General features: G+C 52.6%; 8 protein-coding genes across 8 annotated transcripts; 4 read left to right on the top strand and 4 right to left on the bottom strand.

Annotated features, from left to right (window-relative positions):
- Nucleotides 1-463: 463 nt before the first annotated feature.
- Nucleotides 464-2277, bottom strand: LRP88_13580 (glycosyl hydrolase family 79 C-terminal domain-containing protein; the record flags this gene model as incomplete). The annotated part of the gene is made up of 5 exons (XM_083249940.1): nucleotides 464-994; nucleotides 1042-1348; nucleotides 1417-1884; nucleotides 1933-2032; nucleotides 2097-2277. 5 exons carry the CDS (start codon nucleotides 2275-2277, stop codon nucleotides 464-466), a joined length of 1587 nt encoding a protein of 528 aa, XP_083094274.1.
- A 2023-nt stretch (nucleotides 2278-4300) lies between these two features.
- LRP88_13579 (fungal specific transcription factor domain-containing protein) lies at nucleotides 4301-5603 on the top strand (the record flags this gene model as incomplete). The annotated part of the gene is made up of 4 exons (XM_083249939.1): nucleotides 4301-4377; nucleotides 4429-4969; nucleotides 5020-5093; nucleotides 5144-5603. The coding sequence occupies 4 exons, from the start codon at nucleotides 4301-4303 to the stop codon at nucleotides 5601-5603; spliced, it is 1152 nt and encodes a 383-aa protein (XP_083094273.1).
- Nucleotides 5604-5693: 90 nt separating this feature from the next.
- On the bottom strand, nucleotides 5694-7566 carry LRP88_13578 (arylsulfatase; the record flags this gene model as incomplete). Its single annotated transcript, XM_083249938.1, has 2 exons — nucleotides 5694-7321; nucleotides 7377-7566. 2 exons carry the CDS (start codon nucleotides 7564-7566, stop codon nucleotides 5694-5696), a joined length of 1818 nt encoding a protein of 605 aa, XP_083094272.1.
- Nucleotides 7567-8143: 577 nt separating this feature from the next.
- LRP88_13577 (general substrate transporter) lies at nucleotides 8144-9984 on the top strand (the record flags this gene model as incomplete). Its single annotated transcript, XM_083249937.1, has 6 exons — nucleotides 8144-8241; nucleotides 8290-8464; nucleotides 8523-8602; nucleotides 8651-9131; nucleotides 9185-9543; nucleotides 9600-9984. 6 exons carry the CDS (start codon nucleotides 8144-8146, stop codon nucleotides 9982-9984), a joined length of 1578 nt encoding a protein of 525 aa, XP_083094271.1.
- Nucleotides 9985-12443: 2459 nt separating this feature from the next.
- On the top strand, nucleotides 12444-13502 carry LRP88_13576 (methylsterol monooxygenase; the record flags this gene model as incomplete). The annotated part of the gene is made up of 3 exons (XM_083249936.1): nucleotides 12444-12454; nucleotides 12531-12636; nucleotides 12702-13502. The coding sequence occupies 3 exons, from the start codon at nucleotides 12444-12446 to the stop codon at nucleotides 13500-13502; spliced, it is 918 nt and encodes a 305-aa protein (XP_083094270.1).
- Nucleotides 13503-13980: 478 nt separating this feature from the next.
- On the bottom strand, nucleotides 13981-14581 carry LRP88_13575 (4a-hydroxytetrahydrobiopterin dehydratase; the record flags this gene model as incomplete). The annotated part of the gene is made up of 3 exons (XM_083249935.1): nucleotides 13981-14202; nucleotides 14291-14305; nucleotides 14426-14581. 3 exons carry the CDS (start codon nucleotides 14579-14581, stop codon nucleotides 13981-13983), a joined length of 393 nt encoding a protein of 130 aa, XP_083094269.1.
- Nucleotides 14582-16721: 2140 nt separating this feature from the next.
- On the top strand, nucleotides 16722-18127 carry LRP88_13574 (uncharacterized protein; the record flags this gene model as incomplete). The annotated part of the gene is made up of 3 exons (XM_083249934.1): nucleotides 16722-16859; nucleotides 17179-17619; nucleotides 17675-18127. 3 exons carry the CDS (start codon nucleotides 16722-16724, stop codon nucleotides 18125-18127), a joined length of 1032 nt encoding a protein of 343 aa, XP_083094268.1.
- Nucleotides 18128-18633: 506 nt separating this feature from the next.
- LRP88_13573 (actin-related protein ARP5) lies at nucleotides 18634-21040 on the bottom strand (the record flags this gene model as incomplete). Its single annotated transcript, XM_083249933.1, has 4 exons — nucleotides 18634-18663; nucleotides 18713-20433; nucleotides 20486-20806; nucleotides 20863-21040. 4 exons carry the CDS (start codon nucleotides 21038-21040, stop codon nucleotides 18634-18636), a joined length of 2250 nt encoding a protein of 749 aa, XP_083094267.1.
- Between the last annotated feature and the right edge of the window lie 1175 nt (nucleotides 21041-22215).

Here is a 22215-nt window from a genome sequence, read left to right as displayed (position 1 = left end):
GAGCTTGTGCGTGCGAGCTGGACAAACACGAATGCGGCATGTGGAGAAACAAACAAACAAGGAAGTCGCTATTGGGCAATCATTGCAGAATGGAATGGTCAGATTCGGATCTCTTGAAGCCGGAAGGCGTGATGGGATGGAAATGGAAGAGATGGAAATCCGATTGGACTCGGGAATTGGTTCCCCATGGATGTAAACATTCAGATATTTCGCGATGACGAATGACGACAGTAGCTGGTGGTTGCCCTGTTTGTTGCAAGCCAGGTCCCTACCCACGGGTAGTGACGTCTTCGGAAAGAAAGTTGTGGGTTACAGCTATGGTCCGTATTCGTATTCGGACCTAGTATCACTTCTCCATTGCACGTTATTATCACCCACCGTTTCAGTAACTGTTTGTTCAGACAACCACTTAAAGAGTTTCGATATCTTGAGCAAACACCTGGCCCAATCTGTATTAATAGCCTTACTTGCAACCTGCCGGCTTCAGCGTAACCAGAACTGCCTCAGAGCTCTTCAAATCCAGCTCCACAAGACCGTTCTTGGCCCCATATAACTCCCAGTGCTTGGAACCCTTCTCAACCAACCTTCCATCAGTATAATTCCAGCTCTGGCCCGCCCATTGAATGCTTTCATCCGCGCTCGCCCCATTACCAGTCAACCTCTGCACTTCCACCTTGTCAGCCCACAAGGGGACTTGCAGGTTGAACTGCTGGACGGGTCGCTCATAACGTGTGGTGGAGTTCCACTCGTCAAAGTTGATCACCACGTACTTTGCCAGGTTATGAGACTCGTAGATACCATATGCAGACACGTTCCAAGGTAGCTGGGGAATCGGGTAGACCTGGACCTTGGAGTGGTGGCCGAGGACATCAGCAGCAAAGATCTGACCGTAGAGCGGAGCGCGGACATGAGGCTCACGCCCATCTTGAGGAACAGGAACCCAGCCACTGTAGCCAAAGGTGGTTCCCTGGATGAGATTATACCTGGTAATATTCTCCAGCAGGTTAGTCTAGGACCTGTACGATCCTGAGGGTAACTCACTGTTGCCATGCCCATAAGGAGGTGGTCAATCAACCAGAGGGCTGATCCAAACACACCCTCAATCTGAGACATATTGAGGTTGTACGAGTTGCTGTTGGTCTCGCCAAGAACAAATGGCAACTTTGGGTCATGTTTATGGCAGGTCTCGATAGCATTCTTGTACTGCGTGACGTTGGCGGCATTGGCCGTGTGGTTCATGTATGAGTTTTGCAGCCGAACCCAGGGCTCATTACGAGCGGCATACTGGTGGTAAGAGGCTGACTTGAGAAAGCCGTTTTGGTCCAAACCATCCTGGAGGGCCTCCTCTCTATTTAAGTCAGACACAGTCAGTTTGGCTGAGTTCAACTTAAAATCCAACGACGGTGAAAGACTCACATGCTCCATTCCGGTTCCTTTGTACCGGCAACAAGTAGGCCCTGGAAGAAACGCTTCTTTGCGAGACCATACTTATTGTGCTTGAGAATGTGTTTCGAAGCCTTTGTAGCATACTGATTCCACTCATTCACATATTCCTTGAGCGAATAGCCTTCACTCCGGTGCCCAAAGCGAACCATGAGATCTGGCTCGTTGCCAATCTCGAAGCTTTCAAGCTTGTCTTTGACATTGTCCACGACAATCTTGGCAACTTCGAGAGCATTCTCAAGACCACCTTTCTTACCGAACGTGTTGCCCATGTTGAGTTGCCATGACCATCGCGTGCCGGGGAAGTTGTGAAATCCATCAAAGAAGCCAGGACCGATATAAACCATGTCTGGAATTCCATACTGCGTGGTAAAAGATTCGGTCGTATTCCACCAATTGTACGCGCCAATTTCTTGGCTAGCATTATACCAGACACGGTCCCTGATAATTATGAGCTAAATTCTTGCCTTGTGGTTCTGGATTTCTTACGTTGATGTGCCGCCTATACGGATAAAGGGATGGGAACCCGTCTTTGAGTAGAGCAAGTCAAAGATGTCGCGAGAAAACAGGTTGGGATGGGTTGAGTTTCCTAGGCAGAGATGAAACATGTGAGCATTTGAAAGATTCAGGGGAACCTTGAGGTAGTTCTTTACCTGTGTAGTCGACAAAAAAGTGAGCTGGAAAGGAGAAGGACGCAAAATCGTGAGGAACAACCCATGAAGCACCAATTGGGAGCTTTTCAGGGGATGTGATCTTCATGGGTTCTGAGAAGGCCTGGGCTGCTGGGGTGCAGCACAGGGCCACAGCAAGGACTGAACCAAGGACTGAAGCCATTCCGGATACTCCGTAATGAAGATAGGGTTGATTGGGTTTGTCTATTTCTTCCGGATCCTGGTCCTTCTTATACATGTTCAACACAGTAGAGGTACCGCTGATCCTAGCCGTCTAGTTCACCAACCTGCCTGCTATCCCTGGTAACAACTCATTTCAGCTTCCCCTCAATAATACCAGAACCTTTAGAAAGCACCATGGCTAGAAAACGCCATTCGCATCCAATATGTTGAAGCTGAGTCGCCGGGGTGAAGGATTTAATACCACCGGCCTTCGCACCGGAACTCGCACGCTAGCTTCGGCTTTCGGCCCGCGGACTTCGCACGCGATGGTGCGATGGCGTGTGGAGAGGCGAGAGGATCGCGGGGAAGAGGCTTGGGCTAGAACTTGACGTTGTAACTTTCCACTCGGTTGGGTCAAAGCTAGGCGGTATGTTTATGGCCTCGTGACTGATTGCTCGGTTATCTTCCTGGTTGACGCTGTCATCTGGTGGCCCTTGTCGACTTGGGAGCGTGGATGCTGTGATTGCGGGGTCACGGCTGAGAAAGGCGGATACTGTGGCTAGAGGGATGACAGACGGATAGGAGTAACTAGGGATATCGGGGATGAACAGAGAAATTGATGCAAGAGTCCATTATCTGCCAACCTTGGATCAATGGATCAACCAATGCCGGCCTCGGAACGCAGTGCGTCCACCGAAGCCTCAGAAACCAGACCTGGTAAGTCTCAGTGAATGTGCACTACAGGGCCTATTGACTAACACGGGAGAAAGTCGCAGGGTGCTTGGTCTGCCGGTCACGAAAGGTTGGTGATGTCGACGACTTCTCCCCTACTCACAGCTGACAACTGACAAACAACACCAGGTGCGATGCGACAAGTCAGTCCCCAGCTGCCGGAGATGCAACCGATTAGGAGTTATATGCCCTGGCTATGAGCCAGATCACGGCTCCATGTCTAGGTCTGAGATGCTCAAGTCGACAGACGACATCTTCAAGGCGGCTGGAGTTGACAAGCGCCGGATAGGGTCGTGCAACGAGTGTCGTACATCCAAGAGTCGCTGCACCAGAACGAGACCAACTTGTCAACGATGTAGAATGAGAGGTCTCAGTTGTGTCTATCGAGGACTTGGCGCCGAAAAAGACTCGAGTGCCAGTCCCTCAGATCTCACCTCCCACAAAGGTCCTGATGAGATGTCAGGGGTAAATGCTGGGTGAGTTTCTCCATCTCGACAACTTGAACAGTCAAGAATGACCAAGTAGACTGTACTCGGAACTCATCCCAGAAGATCCTGTCTTACTCTCCCGCCTCATCAATACTTATTTCGATCGTTTCCATCACCTGAGATGCCTAGCGTTCATTCACAAGCCGTCGTTCATGCACTCAATGGCTCGAGCCAGCGTCATTCAGGACTGCAGCGAATCTCTGCTGTACGCCATGTGCGCTTTGAGTGCAAGGTATGCTTCACCTTCTTCCACGTTGGGCAGTTCTAATGCCTCTAGATGTATTTATCTCGATTCTTTACATGCCTCATCAGAGCCAAACCATGAAGCCGGGCCTATTCCAGGCGATGTGTGGGCAGAAAAGGCACGCAAGATGGTGTTTGACGAAATTCACCTCCCGACCATTCATCAAATAATGGTACGTTGAAAGTCAGCAATCGACAGCAATAAGCTTACCTGAACAGACCATGATTCTTCTCTGTGAGTATGGACTGAGGAATGATCAACACTCACTGGTCTTCATGCTCTGCGGCTGCGTGTTCCGCGCCATGCGTCTACTCGGCCTCGACAGCCCCCCGCAACACCTTCAAGCGACATCTCAACTGTCTGGAAGTCTTGAACAAGAGATCAACCACAGGATAGTATGGGCGTGCTACACAATTGATGTTCTTCTGTCATCGGGGGTGGACAAGAACTCTTCTTGGCGGGAAGACATCCCTCAAGTGCCATTACCGTGCTCGGACAAGGACTTTTTACTTCAGACACCATCACACAAGAGGTTTCTATCCGGTATAGAGCAGGAAAACATGTCAAAATTCGTAAAGGACCTCGACCTCCTACCACTAGTCACAGTGTTGGTTCGATTACGAGGCAACGTCCTTCGGTAACTCATTGTGTTCCTCCGCACCCTTCTCATGTCACTAACAGTTGGCAGAACCATACGAACCTTGCCGCCCACTGACATAAACATATGGGACTCGTCTTCACTGTTCATGCTTCTCATCAGGGAGCTTGACACTTTCTACGAGAGTCTTCCAGATAGACTCCAGATCACTGAGCTCAACACTTACATACACAAGGACCAACACACGATCGGAGCCCTCTTCTACCTCCATCTAATGTATAATGCTGCCATATTCGACCTCACGAGGATATCCCTAGCTGGATTCAGCTTTCCTCTGGCTGCGGCATTTCAGCACGCACCACCCGAGTTTCGCTCTCAGTGTCAGGAGCGGTGTCGCTTCCACGCCGCCGCAGTCTCTGATATAGTCCGACAAGGACTCACACACGGCCGTGTCGCATTCGATGACAACTTTTGTGCAGATGCAGCTCTCGAATCCAGCAAAGTGCAGATCATTCATTCAGCGACGGTAGCAAACGACGACCAGTCTACCGAGAAGACGAGGCAGAACTTGAGAACGACACTTCAACTATTTGACCTTGTACATGCGAATCAGGATGGTCAGAGTACATATGTGAGTCTGCGTTGTCTTTGAAGAAACCTAGATACTCAAACTCTCGTCAGGTACGGACATTGTTGCCTCTGTGTATTCTCTTTGGGTTCCGTGACATTGCAGAGGAATGGCGAGACTCTCAAACGTATGTGCAATTACACAACTACCAAACTCCCAGACTAACCATTCTTCCAGACCACATCGCATGTCACCTGAAGTAACTGGCACAGCAGAGGTTCACCACTTGGTCAGCTTCGCCCCGTTCCGTCGAGCGCAGACAGAGATAAAGGCTCGTCAGAGCGCCAGTCCGAGAACGGTTTCTTCGTCTGCAATCTCGGCTTCGCAACCTGCACGACGTGCAAACGAGGAGAGGCCGCCCATCAACTCTGTCGACAATGCCAGCCCTGATCAGCATCTCGTCGCTGCTCCCAACCCAGGACCTATTGCTCCTCACAACCAAGCAATGGAGGTCATGGCACAGGAGATGGATACAAGTCAGATGGAGATGACGGATCTACACATGGTTCACCCTTCTATGGAGGACTATATCCGGACAGCGGGCGAAATGTCGGACTATCTGACATGGAACATGTCTGAACTGCCTGATCTGTCCATCTGGACCGACTTTGGAGGCGAAGATCCATCTTCTGGCTGACAGCTGAAGTATCGCTTTAACTAGAAATCTTAGTATGCCCGCAGAAACTAGCAATTGCAAATCTATATACCCTGATAACTGCCAAAATGCTTACGATACAGACGGAATGACGCCTTTGAGTCGCTCTGGAGTGATCTCGGGCCTACCGATGTACTTGATCCACGCATAAGGGTCTTCCAACTCATCCACCAAAGTCGTCTTTGCATCGCCCTGGACGCCAGCCTCGTACTCTCCAGCCAACCCCACAACGCCCACGTCCTTCTTGTACTCCTCCCAGAGTTCGAGCATTTCCTTAAGAAGCTTAGGATACTTCTCAGAAAGATCGTCCACTTCTCCGGGGTCCTCCCGTATGTTGAAGAGCTCCCACTTCTGAGGACCCTTTGGTGCTGGGACGAATGTGATCTTCCAGTCGCCACGTCGTAGAGCCCCTGATCCTGCAATCTCGAATCCCATCACGTAGTCTTGGTCGTGCACCTGCGCCTTGGAGCTTCCTTCCGTGTCGTGGACAAGTGAGAGGAATCTCGTCCAACTACGGCCGCGAAGAGGTGCAATCTCTCTACCTTTGTAATGTGTCCCAGGATGTTGCAACTTCGCTAGGTCGAGAACAGTCGGTACAATATCCATGACGGTGCAGAACGCGTCCGTGATGACTCCGTTTCCGGCTGCAGAGGATATACCCATGCTCACGGGTGGCCTCACCACAAGAGGAACTCGACATCCGCCCTCTGTAGAGTGCATCTTGTAGAGCCGAGAGGGAGCTGTTGCCGCTTGAGCCCAGCGACAGCCGTACCAGACGAAGCTGTTCCCACGGCCGATGTTCTCCAGGCTGTTATCGTAGTACTTTTCCACGTGAGCCATGATGCTATCTCCAACGATAGGTTGGGCTTCGTAGCTCGCCCCTTCGGCACCATTGTCGCTCATGAATAAGACAAACGTGTTATCGTACTCGCCGGTCTTGCGAAGATAGTCGACAACGCGGCCAATGTTCCAGTCCATGCGATCAACCATGCCAGCATAGACCTCCATTGCACGGCTCGAAGCCTTCCGGATGTCTTCAGGGAGATCATCCCAGTTCTCAGGCTTTCCATCTATTATCACCACAGGATGAGGGTTCACGCCTGGGTCAACCATGCCAAGCTCCTTGAGTCTTGCCAGTCTTTTCTGTCGCAGCGCTTCAGGGCCATCGTCATAGAAGCCGCGGTATTTGTCGCATACCTCCTTGGGTGCTTGAAGAGGCCAATGCGGCGCGCTGAAGGGGAGATAAGCAAAGAATGGCTGATATTTCTCCTCTGCTGTCCGGTTCTCCAGATATGATATGAGCTTGTCCACATATGCATCACTGCTGTAAAAGTCATCTGGCAGCCGACCGAGGACTCTCTCATCCTCAACGTGGAGAGCACGAGTTGCAGTCTCAAAGAACTTTCCAGGCTCCGTCGTAGGATCCTTGTACTGAGGTTCAAAGGCGTAGTGGTTGGCGCACCCCGGGAGGAGGGCAAATGACTTCTTGAATCCGCGCTGGATGGGATGGTGCTCTGGCTTGAGGCCGAGATGCCATTTCCCAGACATGCAGGTAAAGTAGCCACCGTCAGATAGAAGCTCTGGGAGTGCCACAACGCGTTGGTTGAGGTAGCCCTCATGGCCTGGCTTTCCGTAGTGAGCTGGGGATGCGCGAGTGATTTCTTGGAGTTGACCGAGTCCAGCAATGTGATGGTCAGTTCCTGTATTTCAGTCAGTTTCAACAGCAAGTATAATACTCGAGAGATCAATTCTTACCAGTCATCAGCATCGATCGCGTTGGGGAACACGCTGCAGCAACATGATAGTTGGTATATCGAAGAGCACCGCTCTCAGTCGCCAAGGCATCAATGTTGGGCGTCTCAATCTCCGAGCCAAAGCAACCGCAGTCGCTAAAGCCCAGATCATCGGCAACGATAATGAGAAAGTTTGGTCGCTTCTCCGCCATTGTCTTCTCTTTCAATTGGCTCGGGATGAAGCTATTCAAGGTTAGAGATGAGGTGCTTGGGCAGCCGTCCCATGATATGTCTCAACGTGAGCGATATCGTGTCAAATGAGCACGCAATGGACCTTGACGAGGGACACCCCTTGTATTCCCATTAGTTTCCAGCAAGGATTCCTCCCAGGGCGTCAATAGGCGCTCGATCAGTAGCCCCGTGATAGCTACCGGAACTCGCGCCGGAACTCGCAGACCCGCCACCGGCTTTCGCATCATCTCTCCACATCCCATCTACGGACTTCGCACTCAACGACCCGCAACCTTACTCTCTACAGCGCCGGTTCAAGGTTATTCGGATTGCCCATGGGGTAATTGCTACGATGATGTGATCTAAGTTAGCTCTTGTGCCATTTCTGGCTCTAGCTCTGGGGTCCTGGGGCTTGTATATATACCAAGCTCAAACATACGAGACCAGAACATCCAAGAGCCCAGGTCGATCAGGTCTCTTGTGTCTCATATTCCCCTTGGCTCACATATATCTCTTGATTGAGACTCAACAGAAGACTTGAGTGCCGATCCCGTCAATATGGCAGGAAAGGAGTCCGGCAACCATGGGGCAAACGACAGTCTGTCGCCGGCTCAGCGACTGAAGCACTTTAACGGGATGCTTGTTTTCATCATGATGTGAGCCAACTCTTCTCAGAATCTGACACAAGATACTGACTTGAATAGATACATGGCATTTTGCGCCTTCAACTTTGGCTTCGATGTCGGAACCTTTGGCGGTGTCCAAGCCATGCATAGCTTCACCAGCATGTTTGGCGAGTGCGACGACAAGAACGTTTGTGCTCTTCCTGGATGGCTTTCTTCAGTCATGACAGCTACACCTTTTCTCGGCAAAGCAGCGGTATGCTTTCGTTAAAAAATTCATGTGCTTGATGCCAGAATGCTGACGCTCACTTCAGGGTTGCATCGCCTGTGGTTGGATTGCTGAGAAATGGGGTCGTCGAGCTGCCATTCTCGGCATCTGCCTTGTCTCTTTTGTGTAATTCATGCTGAACAATACTCAGTACTTCAACTGACGCTCATCTAGCGGAGTTGCTCTTCAGACGAGCGCCACCACGGCAGCCCAGTTCACCATCGGCCGAATCATCACATTCGGTATGACAGGCATGGCCATCGTCGTGATTCCAATCTACTCGGCCGAAGTCTCCCCCAAGGTTCTTCGCGGAATGTTTGCTTCTACAATCCAGGTCATGATCATCTTTGGTCAGGTCATCTCAACACTCGTCACCTACGGCACCAAGAGCATGCAGAGCGCCGCGGGGTGGCGTATCCCCATCGGCCTCCAACTTTTGGTGCCCGCCATCATCTTCTGCCTCTTGCCATTCTTGCCTGAGTCACCTCGCTGGCTGCTGAGTAGGAACAGGAGAGATTTGGCCGTGGTGAGCATGAAGAAGCTGAGAAAGTCCGCCACCGACGAGGATATCCAAACTGAGATTGAGGCGTTGGCTTATGCCCACGCTCATGAAGAAAAGGGCACCTGGGGGGAGGTATTCGATAAGAGCAACCGTGTGAGTACATTTTCTAGGTCGAGAAGTGTAAGAAGTACTGATAATATCATCAGGTTCGGACTGGCGTTGCCGTCCTGGCCATGTTTGGCCAGCAGATCACAGGCCAGGCGTTCCCATCCCAGTACGGCGTCATATTCTACCAGTCTCAAGGTTACGGCGATCGTTCGTTCCTGTTTAACGTCATTTCCAACATTATTGGTATGTTTGGTGTCATTCTCACCTGGTTCTACATCGATACCACGGGACGTCGCCCGGTCATCATGGTCGGTGGTTTCCTGATGGGAGTGTTCCTGATGATCCTGGGAGGCGTGGGATCCATCGATGCGAAAAGCATCAACCACCACGAAAAGGAACTCATGGTTTCTTCACTTATGCTCTTTCAGTTCTTTTACAGTCTGTCGTGGGCTCCATGGTAAGTCCATATGAAATCCTCTATTCGGAAAGCGTAAAATATCTAACCCTTCACAGTTCATATGTTGTCCTCTCAGAAACGGCCGCGCTCCGACTCAAGGAAAAGACGAATCTCTTTGCGAGCGTCATCTCTGTTCTGACAACCTTTGTCACCTCATTCACCATGCCATATCTCATCAACGCCAAATATGCAAACCTTGGTGGAAAGGTCGGCTTCATCTATGGATCCATCAACTTTATCATGGTGGTGGCAACCTTCTTCTTCATCCCCGAGCTCAAGAGTAGGACCTTGGAGGAGGTGGATCAGCTCTTTGCCAGCAGAGCGCCGCTGAGAAAGTTTAGCGAGATCAGCACCAAGTCTGCTACAGAGATGTATGAGGAAGAGGTTAAGCAGGGTACTGCTGAGGTGAACGAGAGGGTTGACAAGGTGGAGGTGGCCTAAGCCTGAACCCTGAGGCATGTTCAAGGTTGACAGTTTTATCGAGTGCTGTACTTGTGGTTTTCCTCGCAAAAGAAACGCGCAGTTAATTCCAGGCTCTTTTAGGTCACCTGTTCGTCAAGGCGTTTTTCAATACTGTGTATTGGGCCATTATTGTGCGGATAACTGTGGCTCTTTGTTACGTCTAACACACTGTATTATTATTGTGTGAACTTAGAAGAGGATTAGGGATGCATTGATTAAGTTAGGGAAAACATAAGCATAAAATTTGACTACAGTTTATTACCTTCTGTCAAGTAGTTTTGCTACGTCTTTCAACTGAAAAGTGAATCTTCGTGGATTGCAGGTTGAACCAGTAGCCCGAGGAACTGACGTTTATCACAAAAGCATTTAAATATCATTTCTGGAACTCAATGACTTGTTTCAAGGCACATAAAGAATGGCACACAACGAGATCAAATAATTAATTTAATCGTGCCAAGACACTTAACTACGTTGTCAAGCGCAAGCAAGTACTCATCCTGTAGTAGCCACCCTACACTAATACACTGTTCCATTGGGGAGTTGTCAACAAAGCTTAAAGCGCATAGAGCAGAGGACGCGAAATTCAGGGAACCAATAGAAGACACTGCAAAGGCGGTCAACAAACTCATCGAGCTACTATTGTACCCCAGCGATGATGGTCATTCACGTTGGCCAAGAAGAAACGGAGATTCCCGGTCCCGCGACCGTTTCGAAAAGGGCATCTCAAGCGCAGGCATAAAATGCACAGGGCTCGTATTCGGTCGCGCAACGAGCCGCACGCCTTTGCAGGTTCCCCGAGTACGGGAGGCGCACTAGTCCAAGAAAGGAAAGTCAAGATTCGCACCAGGCCGTGGGCATGAACCTCTTCCAGATCATGGGGGATCGAAGCGCCGTCTGCTGGCGCCGACAAAGTTGCAATTGCAAGGAGCTTGATTGGGCGAAGGGCCTTGCATGTGAATGGGAATTTGCGGGAGTCAAGGATGGGTAGAAATCATGCAAGTGAAGACGAACGGGTGAGGCTTGGAATGGATGCTGAAGGCGCGTCTAAGAGGAGAAGAAAGCCGAAAACGAAAAAGAGGGCGCAAGATTGATGGACGGCCACGCGGAAATGCGCGACGGGTTTAGAACAAGGGGGGAGGGGCACCAACTGACAATTGACCCAGTAGATCGGATTTGATAATCTGATACTTGGAGGCGAGGGTGATCTGCGCAGTAGTCCAGGGGTATTTTTCTAACTCGATCGCTGCCGCCTTCAAGCGCCGGTGAAGGAAAACCACACCACTTTCTCGCCAACTCTCACGTCCGGGAGAGCGCGGTCCCGAATGGAGCCTCTAAATCCAGTCGAGTTACACATCACTTGCTTAGGATGGCCGGCAGTGCTCTGCGCGGATGAGATCCCAGGGTTCGGGTTGGAGATCCCTGTGGGAGAATGGGAAAATGTGTTGCCACCTACTCCATCCAGGATACGCTGAAATGTAAGAATCACCTGTTATGATGAAGGCAGAGCACGGCCAGCAACAAGGGCACGTAGGGGTCGAGGCATGGACGGGTTTGCTGTGCTCTTCAGCTGCGCAGCGAGTTCTGGATCAATTCGCGACGCCTCAAAGAGACGCTGTCTGGAGTTAGGAGTTGGTGATGGCGCCCGCTAAATTGACCTTGATTTTGATCTTCACCGCCTTCAATTGCACCTACAGCTTGATAAAGAGGCGTCATGTTCCCCCTCATGCTCGACCCCGGCAGAAAAAAAAAAGAGCAGATACCAGGGGCCTCTGAATGGTCCGAGAGTACCTCAATTCATTCCTCAAAATTGCCGTCCAAGATCCTGGATATACGAAATCTGGAGCGGTGACGAGCCTCCGAAAACACATCTGAAAATCCCCCCCTTGAAGGTCCCTGGAACGCCGTCTCCCGTCACGTTTCGGCCGTTTTGACTGGTGCTCAGCCATGCAGGCTGGGGCCGGAAGCCGGAAGAGCAATTAGATAGTGGCCTCATTCTGGAACCATTTTTGCTGGCTCGCCCATCTGCCATCGAGTTTGCCGTTCCGTCATGCACGGGCCACACGATCCAGGGGTCCTTATGCTTTTGTGGAAGACTTTGTTTGGGCTGTCAACGGCCCTGTTGGGGGCGAGGAGCACGTGTGAATCTCCCTTCTAGGCCTGTGTGTAACCAACCCAAGGGCCCGCCGCCCACCACTGGTACGTACCCCCGGGGATTGGATCTGTCCGGGCAATCGAGGAAATGATAAAACCTCCCCAACAGCCGCTCTGTTTTCTTCTCCCATCACCGCCCATCGCCGACACTTGTTCTACGAGCCGCCTTCCTCGACGACTCTTGGCTAAGCTGGTGTTTGCTGGTGACCTTTTCCTAGACCTCTCGGGCCTCTCTCCTTCCTGAATTTGTCCTTGCGCAATCCGGTGCTTCAAGTTTGCCTTTCACCATGGATGTGCTGTGAGTCTCCCCCTGATACTCTTGGCCACATGCGCCAATGCCTCCTAAAAACATTCTCTGACCCCTTCCCTCACAGAAACACGACCATGAATTCGTTCAACGAGACGAAAGACTACTTTGTTGTCCTCGAAGAGGTTTCAAAGTACAATGTCCAGCTCAATTTCCTCGAGAAGCTCTGGGCCGTATGTCGATCCGATTCCCTCTCGCCGCCGTGCGCCCAGACGAACGAGACTGACAATCTACTCAGGCCTGGTACCTTTGGATGCAGAATGACACCCTCGCGACCGGAATCATGAGCTTCGTCCTCCACGAGCTCGTCTACTTCGGCCGCTGCGTTCCTTACATGATCATGGACTTCATTCCCTTCTTCAACCGCTACAAGATTCAGTCCCAGAAGATTCCCACCCTGAAGGAGCAATGGGACTGTGCCGCCATCGTCCTCGTTAGCCACTTTACCGCCGAGCTTCCTCAGATCTGGTTCTTCCACCCCATCGCCACCTACCTCGGCATGGACTACAACGTGCCCTTCCCTCCCGTCTGGAAGATGGCCTACCAGATCGCCATCTGCTTTATTATGGAGGATGCCTGGCACTACTGGTTCCACCGCGCCTTGCACTACGGCCCTCTTTACAAGGCCATCCACAAGATGCACCACACCTACTCCGCTCCCTTCGGTCTCGCCGCTGAGTACGCCTCCCCCATCGAAACCGCCCTCCTCGGTATTGGTGTCGTAGGCTGCCCCATCGTCCTCCTCAAGGTCACTGGCGAGCTTCACCTGTTCACCATGTACGTCTGGATCATTCTGCGACTCTTCCAGGCCATCGACGCCCACAGCGGCTACGACTTCCCCTGGAGCTTGCGCCACTTCCTCCCCTTCTGGGCTGGCGCTGAGCACCACGATCTTCACCACGAGAAGTTCATTGGCAACTACGCCTCCAGCTTCCGCTGGTGGGACTTCTGCCTGGACACCGAGGCCGGTGCCGAGGCTCACAAGCGCCGCCGCGAGAAGAAGCTGGCTGCCATCAAGGCCCAGAAGAAGGCCCAATAAACGGCTACAGAGGAAAACCTGGGAGGACGACACACTCTCGATTGCGGTGAATCGAGGCCGGCCGAGCCAGGAGCTTGACGAACTCAAAAGCAAGTGGAGGCTGTTGATCATGATGAAGATGTAGACTGTTTGCCCAGCGGGCATGCGTGGTCTGCGATTCGAGCATTCGCATGGCGTTTTGGGGATGTGGACTAAGAACGACTTTTTACGCTTGTATATACAGAAAATCATTATGCCCGGGAGAGGCTCTAGACTTATCTACTTAATAATCGACGTCGTTCGTTGAAATTGGAGCAATTTGCCTTGACTTGATGTCATCATATCTCACATACCCAGGTGTCATGATATCCAATACGGTCGCATGAGAGAGCTCAGCAAGGCGTTGCAAATTCGTCAATGTCATGGACAATCTCCCCATTATTCTGCCTACATTATATGTACAAACCTCGCCGTTGTTTCATCGTACATACGCCATCCATCATTTACTCTTTGGCGTACAGCAGTCCCCTGCAGCACCAGCAGCCCGGTCAGCCAGTCCTCGGATCGCGCAGCTCTGCCCCTCCGCCTCGGGCACTGGCTCCGGGGGCAGCTCGCCTAGCTGCGCGGCAAGAGTGTCACACTGGGCGGCCATGTCGATATCCTTGTCTGAGAGGCCGGCTGGGTTGTGGGTTGTCCAGCGGACAAAGGTGGTGTTGTAGACCTGGTTGATTGTTAGAGAGTGAACGAGTGAACGAGAGGAAGAGGGATGCTTACATTGGACCACTCTGGGTGGTGGTTTTTAATCTTACATTGGAGTGCCACACCTGTCATGAAGTCCTGGCATCGAGTTAGTCGGTTTGTTGATATTTTCACAACCTCAAAACTACTTCTGCAAAACCCATACACAAAACCACTCAACAGTAACGAGAGGTTGGCCGACTCACCCACGTCTTTGCAAAAGTCTTAAATTTGAATTGCCTCTCCAATGCCGCACCATCCTTGGCAAGCGTCCAGCGCCCGCCGTCGGATGTGAGCAGAGCCTTGAGGGCTGGCGTGACGCTCGCGGCGTCGGTGCCGGCAGAGAATCGTGGCTGGGCCATGGTTGAAGCTTGGCGGAGGAGACCGGGGAGACGGGTCGAGGGACGGAGAAGGGGCATTCTGGGGGAGGAGATGTGTTGTTGGCGGCGATGTAGAATATCGGGGTAGGCTGAGAGAAGGTTGGTGAATGAGAGGCGGAAGAGGAGTGAGAGGCGAAGATTGAAAATACATTGTGCACTGGAGGTTGTGGGTGGCGGGTCATGTACCATCTAACATCTCCGCTTCATTCATGGATCTTGGGCTATCTTTCACGGCGTATGTTTAGATTATGGCCAAAACCCGAGAGATGCACTAGGCAGTTTGCAATAAGAGCCTAGTGGTGTTTTGATCCCTATTTCGTGTTGTTTATAGACATCCGAGAACAGGTGCTGTATCTCTCTACCAAGGTACGTGGGGTGGGCCGGGTTATGAGAGGGTAAGGTACGGAGTTGATAGCTGTGGTCCTCGTGCTGGCAGGTTTCCTACTGCCTCTCTCGGCTTTGGACTTTACTGTATACTTTGTTGAGGGGATTTTAAGCCTGAATGGGTGTCACGTCCTACGTAATGAAGAGGACTATCCTCTCATGACCATTTCGGTATTGGGTGTGACTTACACAACTATAACCCGAGGTTGACGAGAGACAAGCTACCAAAGTTTGAGTCTCGGAAATTATCCAAGCTAATTTAGCGTATTCATACCCAATCCCTTTTCGAAGACATTATCATTTATCTCGGACAACAGACCTGAGGCCTGGAGATGGGCGCCGTCTAAGGGTCCGGAAAGCTCGGGAGGAGCTCCGAGATCATTGGCCGAACCAAGCGAGGCGCCGGGCTCGCTGGTCCCAAGGCCTCGTGCGGGCTGGGGATGGCTGCAGGAAAGATTCCATGTTGGACATGAAGGCGTGCTTGCTTGGTGAAGCTCTGGGCATGGATGTTGTTGACCGAGTTTGGCCCGCGCCAAGCAAGCAGTCTGTCCACATGGTTACTGTAGCAGTTTGAACATTGAATGCTATGGAGGGGAATGTAGCAAGCTGAATCATCACGTGTGATCTCTTTCAGGGGTGGAATGAATATGTCTTGGTTGATGGTTCGCATGCCTGCAGTGCTGAGGAGTCCAAAGCTTGATTGTTCAGGGCTGGTGGGAGGCTTCACTCACTAGGTCACATTGCTGTAGATGGCGCGTCCAGCACTCTGAGAAGATCCCAATTCACACAAGAATGAATTACAACGTCAACACCATTCAAAGTTGCTGCGACGATCAGCCAAGGACTTCCACATCGGGTATTCAGGGTTTCGTCCGCGTGAGTCCGTGGCTCTGCAAGCTTGGTGTCGGGAAAGGTGGCCCGAGCTCCTTCCTCTCCTTCTTCCCCCCACCATCGCTCCTTCTTGGCGCTGGGCACGGCCCATTTACATGATTTCACCCGCCTTCGCTGCTGACAAACCCTTTTCCCTGCTGCATCTACACCACTCCCCCTCCCCTCCTCATCAGTCAGCTTCCCATTTTGCGATTGCGAGAGCTCGACTCGTCTTGCGCGCCTGTTGTTGCGCGCCGCCAAACTTCATCAGCAAAGAAGAAAGAAAAAAAAGTCGGTGCCCGGTAAAGGCAAGAGGTGTCGGTTTTTGTTGCTCTTCTGGAACTAGCGTGTTGGTCTGCTACAAGTTTTCATTCAGTCTGTCGCTCAATCAATCAACCAGGCATCAGCGCCTGAAGCAACGCGTCTTTGTCGCTCCCCTCAGGTTGAAGCTTCACTAAAGCTCGCGGCTTCGGCTTGGAGACGAGAAGCTACAATCTTAGTGGCCCCCGGGATTCTCTCGACAACTTGTCGCCTCGGTCATTATCGCATCACTATTCTTCTCAAGGAAGAGATTGATTCCTGGCAACGGCTCTCAGCTTCGCGTACAGCAGTAACGGAGACGGCACCATCATTCAGCCTAGCAAGCTACTGTACGTGCAGCAGTACTGTACAAGCGATAACCTCCACTACCTAGGGCGGAGAGAAGCCCCATCCATCATCGACGGAGCCTGTCGACTGTCGCATCCCTCCATCCCCGGCCCAGCCACGCCATTTTCCGCCTGGATCACCCTCCTCTACACATCCAGGTTACATAATCCCTCTTCGAACGTATCACCAGTCGCCGGCCTTCTCCCTCTTCGTCAGCGTCTTGCCCGCCCCTCGTAGTAATAATCATCGCGCCCACGCCGCCGCCCACGCCCACTTCCTGAATGCTGAGTCAGACTCTCTTCCCCCAGAGCTCAAGCATGCAGAACTCCTCAGCCAACGGCGCCAGTACTCAAGGTCAGTCAAGACAACTTCTCTTTCTTTTTTGTCTCTGTCTCTGTCGATTCGCTTGATACTCAGGCGCGTCCTGGTCCCTCGCTGTACACTCCTCCCTTCGTTGCACCCGCCACCCATCGTCATCTGTCCATCGCGACACTCATACAGCACCTTGCATCTTCCACTTGACATCATCCCTGTCGCGCCCTAGCGCATGTCAATAGTAGAGCTGGGAGAGCTTCATCTGTCATCTCCTGTACATTCTGCTCCTCATCGCCGGCGTCGGTCTCGCACTTCCTCCGATTTCCGATCCGCTTGCCCCTGGGCGCATTGGCTAACACCAGCACCCCTCTCCAGAGCAGCATCTGCGCGCACAGCTCGAACTCCTCAAGAATCACGACGCGACGTCACCTTCGTCGGCACCTCCTGGCGCTCGCGACCTCAGGAACCCGCCGCTGCAGCCTGCTCCTGCGCGGCCATCGAATGGATTCGACCACCTGGCCGCTCCTCAAGACGCTGTTCGGGCTATAGCCGCTAAAGGCGAGGCTGAAGCTCACATTCATCCTGAGCTCCGCGCCCGACCCAACCACGCGCCAACCGCAAACATGATGCCCATTGCGCCCCCGTCTGGACATAGTCCAGGCGCTACTGCTGGTCCTTCTGCCGCACCCATTGCTCCCGCGCCGCAGATCCCTGGCCCGATAGACGAGATGCCAGGCGATGGCCGCAAGGCGAAGCGGGAGTTGTCCCAGTCAAAGCGCGCAGCCCAAAACCGAGCCGCTCAAGTAAGTGGAACGAATCGCGAGCTGTAGATCCGCTGTACTAATTGGGTTTGTTTAGAGAGCTTTCCGACAGCGCAAGGAGGGATACATCAAGAAGCTCGAGCAACAAGTTCGCGACTACATGGAGATGGAACAGTCCTTCAAGACTATGCAGTCAGAGAATTATGCCCTTCGCGAATATGTCATCCACCTGCAATCACGACTGCTGGATGTTCACGGCGAATTCCCCCCACCTCCACCTAATGTCAACCTTCAACCGGCGCCACCAACTTCGGGACCGGCGCCGAGCGTTCCTGAGCCGGCACCTAATAATCCTGCCGTGGGAACACCTCTCGAGGCCGTCGCGCAGGCCGTCGCCGGCCTTGCGGCTCAGGAGCAGATGGCTGAGCGACAGCAGTACACGGGTAATCAATTCAAGCCTGAACCCGCCGCCGAGGACACGCGGACAGCGGAGGAGATCAACAGACAACTACAACAACCCGAGGAGCCTGCACAACAACCCGCGGCTTGACCGCAAATGATATCCATCTGACTGTTGGAAGACGTTATTTTTATCACGGCGTTGAGGATGCGATTGTGGTGACCAATGTTATGTTATATAGGAGAGCGGCGTTTCGGCTCCTTTGATGTTATTACAACCAAGACCCCCATGTACGGAGCTTCCGTACGGAGCCTACAAATCTCGCGGTAATGTTAACCGTGCCGTTTCTACCCTTTACAGGTTTTGGGGAATCTGCATGATTCCGACAAGACCGGGGTGCTCACCGGCTGGGCTGGCCGAGCTGATATTGGAACAAGTGGGAGGTGATTTGCAGAAGGGCGTATTGTGTTTGTGTTTTCAAGACTTTCAGACAGTGCTTGCAATAAATCACCCAAGTTAGGGTTAAGCTGAGCCAGAGCTTTTGAAAGACATTGTTCCATGATTAACGCAACCTGAAGCTAATAAGTTGACAACCTGATCTACCATACATGAACCCACCCGCTTTTGACTCCATGCCCCCATCAACTCTGCCGAATCTACACGTACGAGTTGCCCATGTCGTGTTCCTAGGAGAGTCAGTGGTGGTTCGGGTCGAGCTTGGTTGGTCAGCCATACCTTGATATATTCCGCCCCCTTTTCTTGATACTCCTCCCTTGAGATCTTGGCCGTCTTCCATGCTGAGCTTCCCGCCCAGCCGGCAGCACCCTTCCAGGCATCCAGCAGGGCATCCTCAGCACGACGCACAGTCAGCGGGGCGTCAGCGGGCAAGAGGGCGCGCAGACCATCGCGCACGCGGTCATCAAAGTTGCGGAACAGGGTGTTGCCGCCAGTGAGGAAAACGTCGCGGAGGAAGTCGTCGCGGTTGGGCACACCGCCGAGACGCTGGTTGAGAATGTCGCCCGCGATCTCGACGATGCCCGATTGGTCGACGCCGGCGATGGAAGGGCGGAAGACGACCTCGGGGACACGGATGCGTTCGACGTTGAGGTGGATCTGGTTGAGCTCGGCCTGAGAGGCAGGGTCGAAGGGGCGGGGACCGCGGGCGAAGGCGTGGAGGAGAGACTTGGACCAGTCGGACTGTGCCTCATGGGTGTGCTCATAGTCAAAGTCTGGATCGTAGCGGAGGAGGTCCTCCTCGAGGGACTTGAGGGTCGAGTGAAGGTCCTCCTCCTCCTGCTCGTCATCGCTGTTGTCACCCACAGCGATCTGACGGTATACACCCCAATCGTCGTCGTTGGCGCCAAAGTTATCGTCGTCACCTCCACGCCGTCGCTTCTTGGTCGGGTTGTCGGAGGCCAGGTTGGCGATGCTCTTCATGCGGATCTGCGACGCAAGGGACTTGCGGTTTCCAAGATCCTGCTTAAGGCGCTCCCGCTCCTTCATCTTCTGGAGCGTGTCGGCGCGCCTCTGCCGCTTCTCGTCGAGCCAGCTCTCAAGGTCGTTCTGGCGTCGCTCCTGGTCTAGACGCTCCTCCTCGGCGGCGCGCGCCTTTTCGGCCTCCTTTTCAGCCTTGGCGCGAGCTCGAGCTTCGTGGTTGGACTTTAGCAGACGCTGCTGGCGCTTCTGCTTGATCTGAGCCTCGTCGAGCTGGTCGTCGGGGATGTCGAGGAGATCAAAGTTGGGTTGTTCCTGTTCCTCCTCAGGGTCACCACCGACATCCTTGGTCCGGGCCTTCTTGATGGCCTTTTCCAACTCCTTCATGATCTTCTCCAGATGCGCCTCATCCTTGATGTCGTTGCTGTCGAGAAGGCGACGGGTCTCCTTCTTGGTCTGGTCCGTGATGCGTCTCTGGAGGTCCTTGTAATATTCCAAATCTTGCTCCTTCTTCATCAGCTTTTCCAGGCGCATCTTGGCAGCCTGCTCTTGGAGTCTCCGTCCACTCTCCTTCTTGCGCTCTGCTATCCGGGCCAGCTCTTCCTCGCTCTTCTGAACAATCACCTCTTCAGTGTAAGGATATTGGATGACAATATCGCGGTCTTCTAGACCTGTCCAGTCAAGGTACCCCTTTAGCTCGTTATCGTAATCCTGGGAGACGTAGCCGTGGTCACGTAGCATGTGCTCTGCTTGTGAGACGTTCAGCTTGCCAGCAAAGGCCGGGTATTTTAGTCGGATGAGTTTGAGAAGATATTCGGCATTGTGATAGCCTCCCCAGTTCAGCCGCGTCGCCTGGCCAAGCAAGGCCTTGGAGTTGTAGACCGGAATTACGTGGGTCGAGGTGTATGATGATGAGACCACTAGACCGGTCTTGCCCTTGTTGTGTCGATACGAGAAGAGAGAATCGATTCCGTATGCCAGTGAAGGTGCGCCGTAGCACTCGAAGATGATCTCGGTCATGGCTTAAAGACAAAGGGTTAGTATGCGGTGCGCGTGACAGGCGATTCAACCTACATTTCCTCGAGTATGGCAAGTTTGCGACGGCCTCTGTCATGACGATGGGAACCTCAATACCGCCGTCCGCCTCGTTCATTCCGAGTTTGAGAAAGATGTAGTCCAGCACATGCTCCATCACGTCCCAGTTGCTGACGATTCCGGTGCCGGCCTCGAAGGCGCCTCGAATGTGTCCTCGCGCGGTTGTGTCGGCGTAGCAGTCGGAGCCAGCAAAGGAAAACGTCTTGCCCAGCTTTCGGTCGCGATACTTGGCCATGATGGGAGGGATGCTGAATCTCGGCTTCGAGTCGAAGGACCAGCCGGCGCGCACGGCGGAGGATCCTGAACACCCTCTGTTAGCTCCTGGCTCGTCGCACGCCCTCGCGCAGGAGGCTCACCATTATCGATGACGATGGCCGCGCTGCCGGGATTTTGCAGCGCGCGCCTCCGTCCGTCGCTCTGAGGCTCGATGTAGTTCTCGAAGCGTGTCTCCTTGACGGGGAAGATCTTGGCGGGAGGATACGTTTTCGGCTCGGGCGCCTTGATGGCGGGCTCGTCGATGGCAGAGGGCGCCATGGTTGTGGAAGTCTATGGCGGATTACAAGAGGGGGTTGGAAATCATGATGGGGAAAGAAAAGAAATGGGGATATTCGACACGGATTTAATTCGGTGGCCAATTGGTGTAAGCTTGCGAGATGTTGGAGCTTGGAGAGAAGCAAGGTAGGGTAAAGGGTGCGAGGCTGCAAGGCTGATGAGGGACGTGACATGCCGCAACTCGGGATCCACTAACTTAACGCGATCAACGCCACGGTTCAGGACAACCAGCGACATGAACGAGAGTGTTCAAGGCAAGTCTTAAGATGTTATTTATCCCGCTATTCAATTTGCGTATCAACAACAATAAGATATTTGACGGAATTCGTATCGACATCTATCCTTCTGCCATCCATGTAGTTGCACCAGTTGATAGGCGCAGCGTCCCGTCTCCAAGTATCACCAGGTTTCAGTCGGTAACCTCTGGTATCTCGCCTATCATCGCCAGGGTGAATATGCCCTTCCGTGGACAACAATGACCATCTGGTCGTGCAGGTAGACTCTCAGGTCTATTCTCTTATCATGACTTCGTTCATTCGTTCAAAACGGCATCCATGGTAAACACCAACCGCCGTATGTCTAACAACCCTCACTCGAGTCTCAGTTCGGAGGCTTCAAGTTATCCGTGGCTGCCAAATAGTGAGAAAACTCCTTTTCAAATCGAAAGACAGGAATGTCTACCCTCAAGATGAAATAGAACATTAGACTGGTAGTTCTTAAACATTTGAGCTACCAGCTCCACGTTCATGTTTTGGATGTTGATGTCCTATGGGTATTCGTCAGCCCGTAATGTTGCGGTCAAAGGGGTTGCCAATTCTACCTGAAGGCTCTTGTTCATAACAACGACAGCTTCATTGAGCTTCTCCTGCAAGCCATTAGCGCCCTCACATTCTGAGCCTGAATCCGTCACCACGTACCACATTGGTGATGATGCGGGACAAGAGGAGGTTCTGTTGATGCTCGTGTGGGCTCTCCTGGAATTACTCGTAAGTCCAGAGTCGTAATTATATATACATTTCGCAACAGTCAATGTGGGAGCCTTACCATTTTTACAAATTGTGTAGTCTACAAGTGTTGATGTCTTGACCGGGTGTTATGCCGTGGGACCCTTGTTTACTTCGCCCTCCTCGGGCATTCGTCTTAGCGCAACTTCTACC

This window comes from Fusarium phalaenopsidis, assembly GCF_050370095.1.
Source record: "Fusarium phalaenopsidis strain FUZ10S chromosome Unknown contig_32332, whole genome shotgun sequence".
Classification (NCBI taxonomy): Eukaryota; Fungi; Ascomycota; class Sordariomycetes; order Hypocreales; family Nectriaceae; genus Fusarium; species Fusarium phalaenopsidis.
This window is presented reverse-complemented; position numbering and strand designations above follow the sequence as displayed.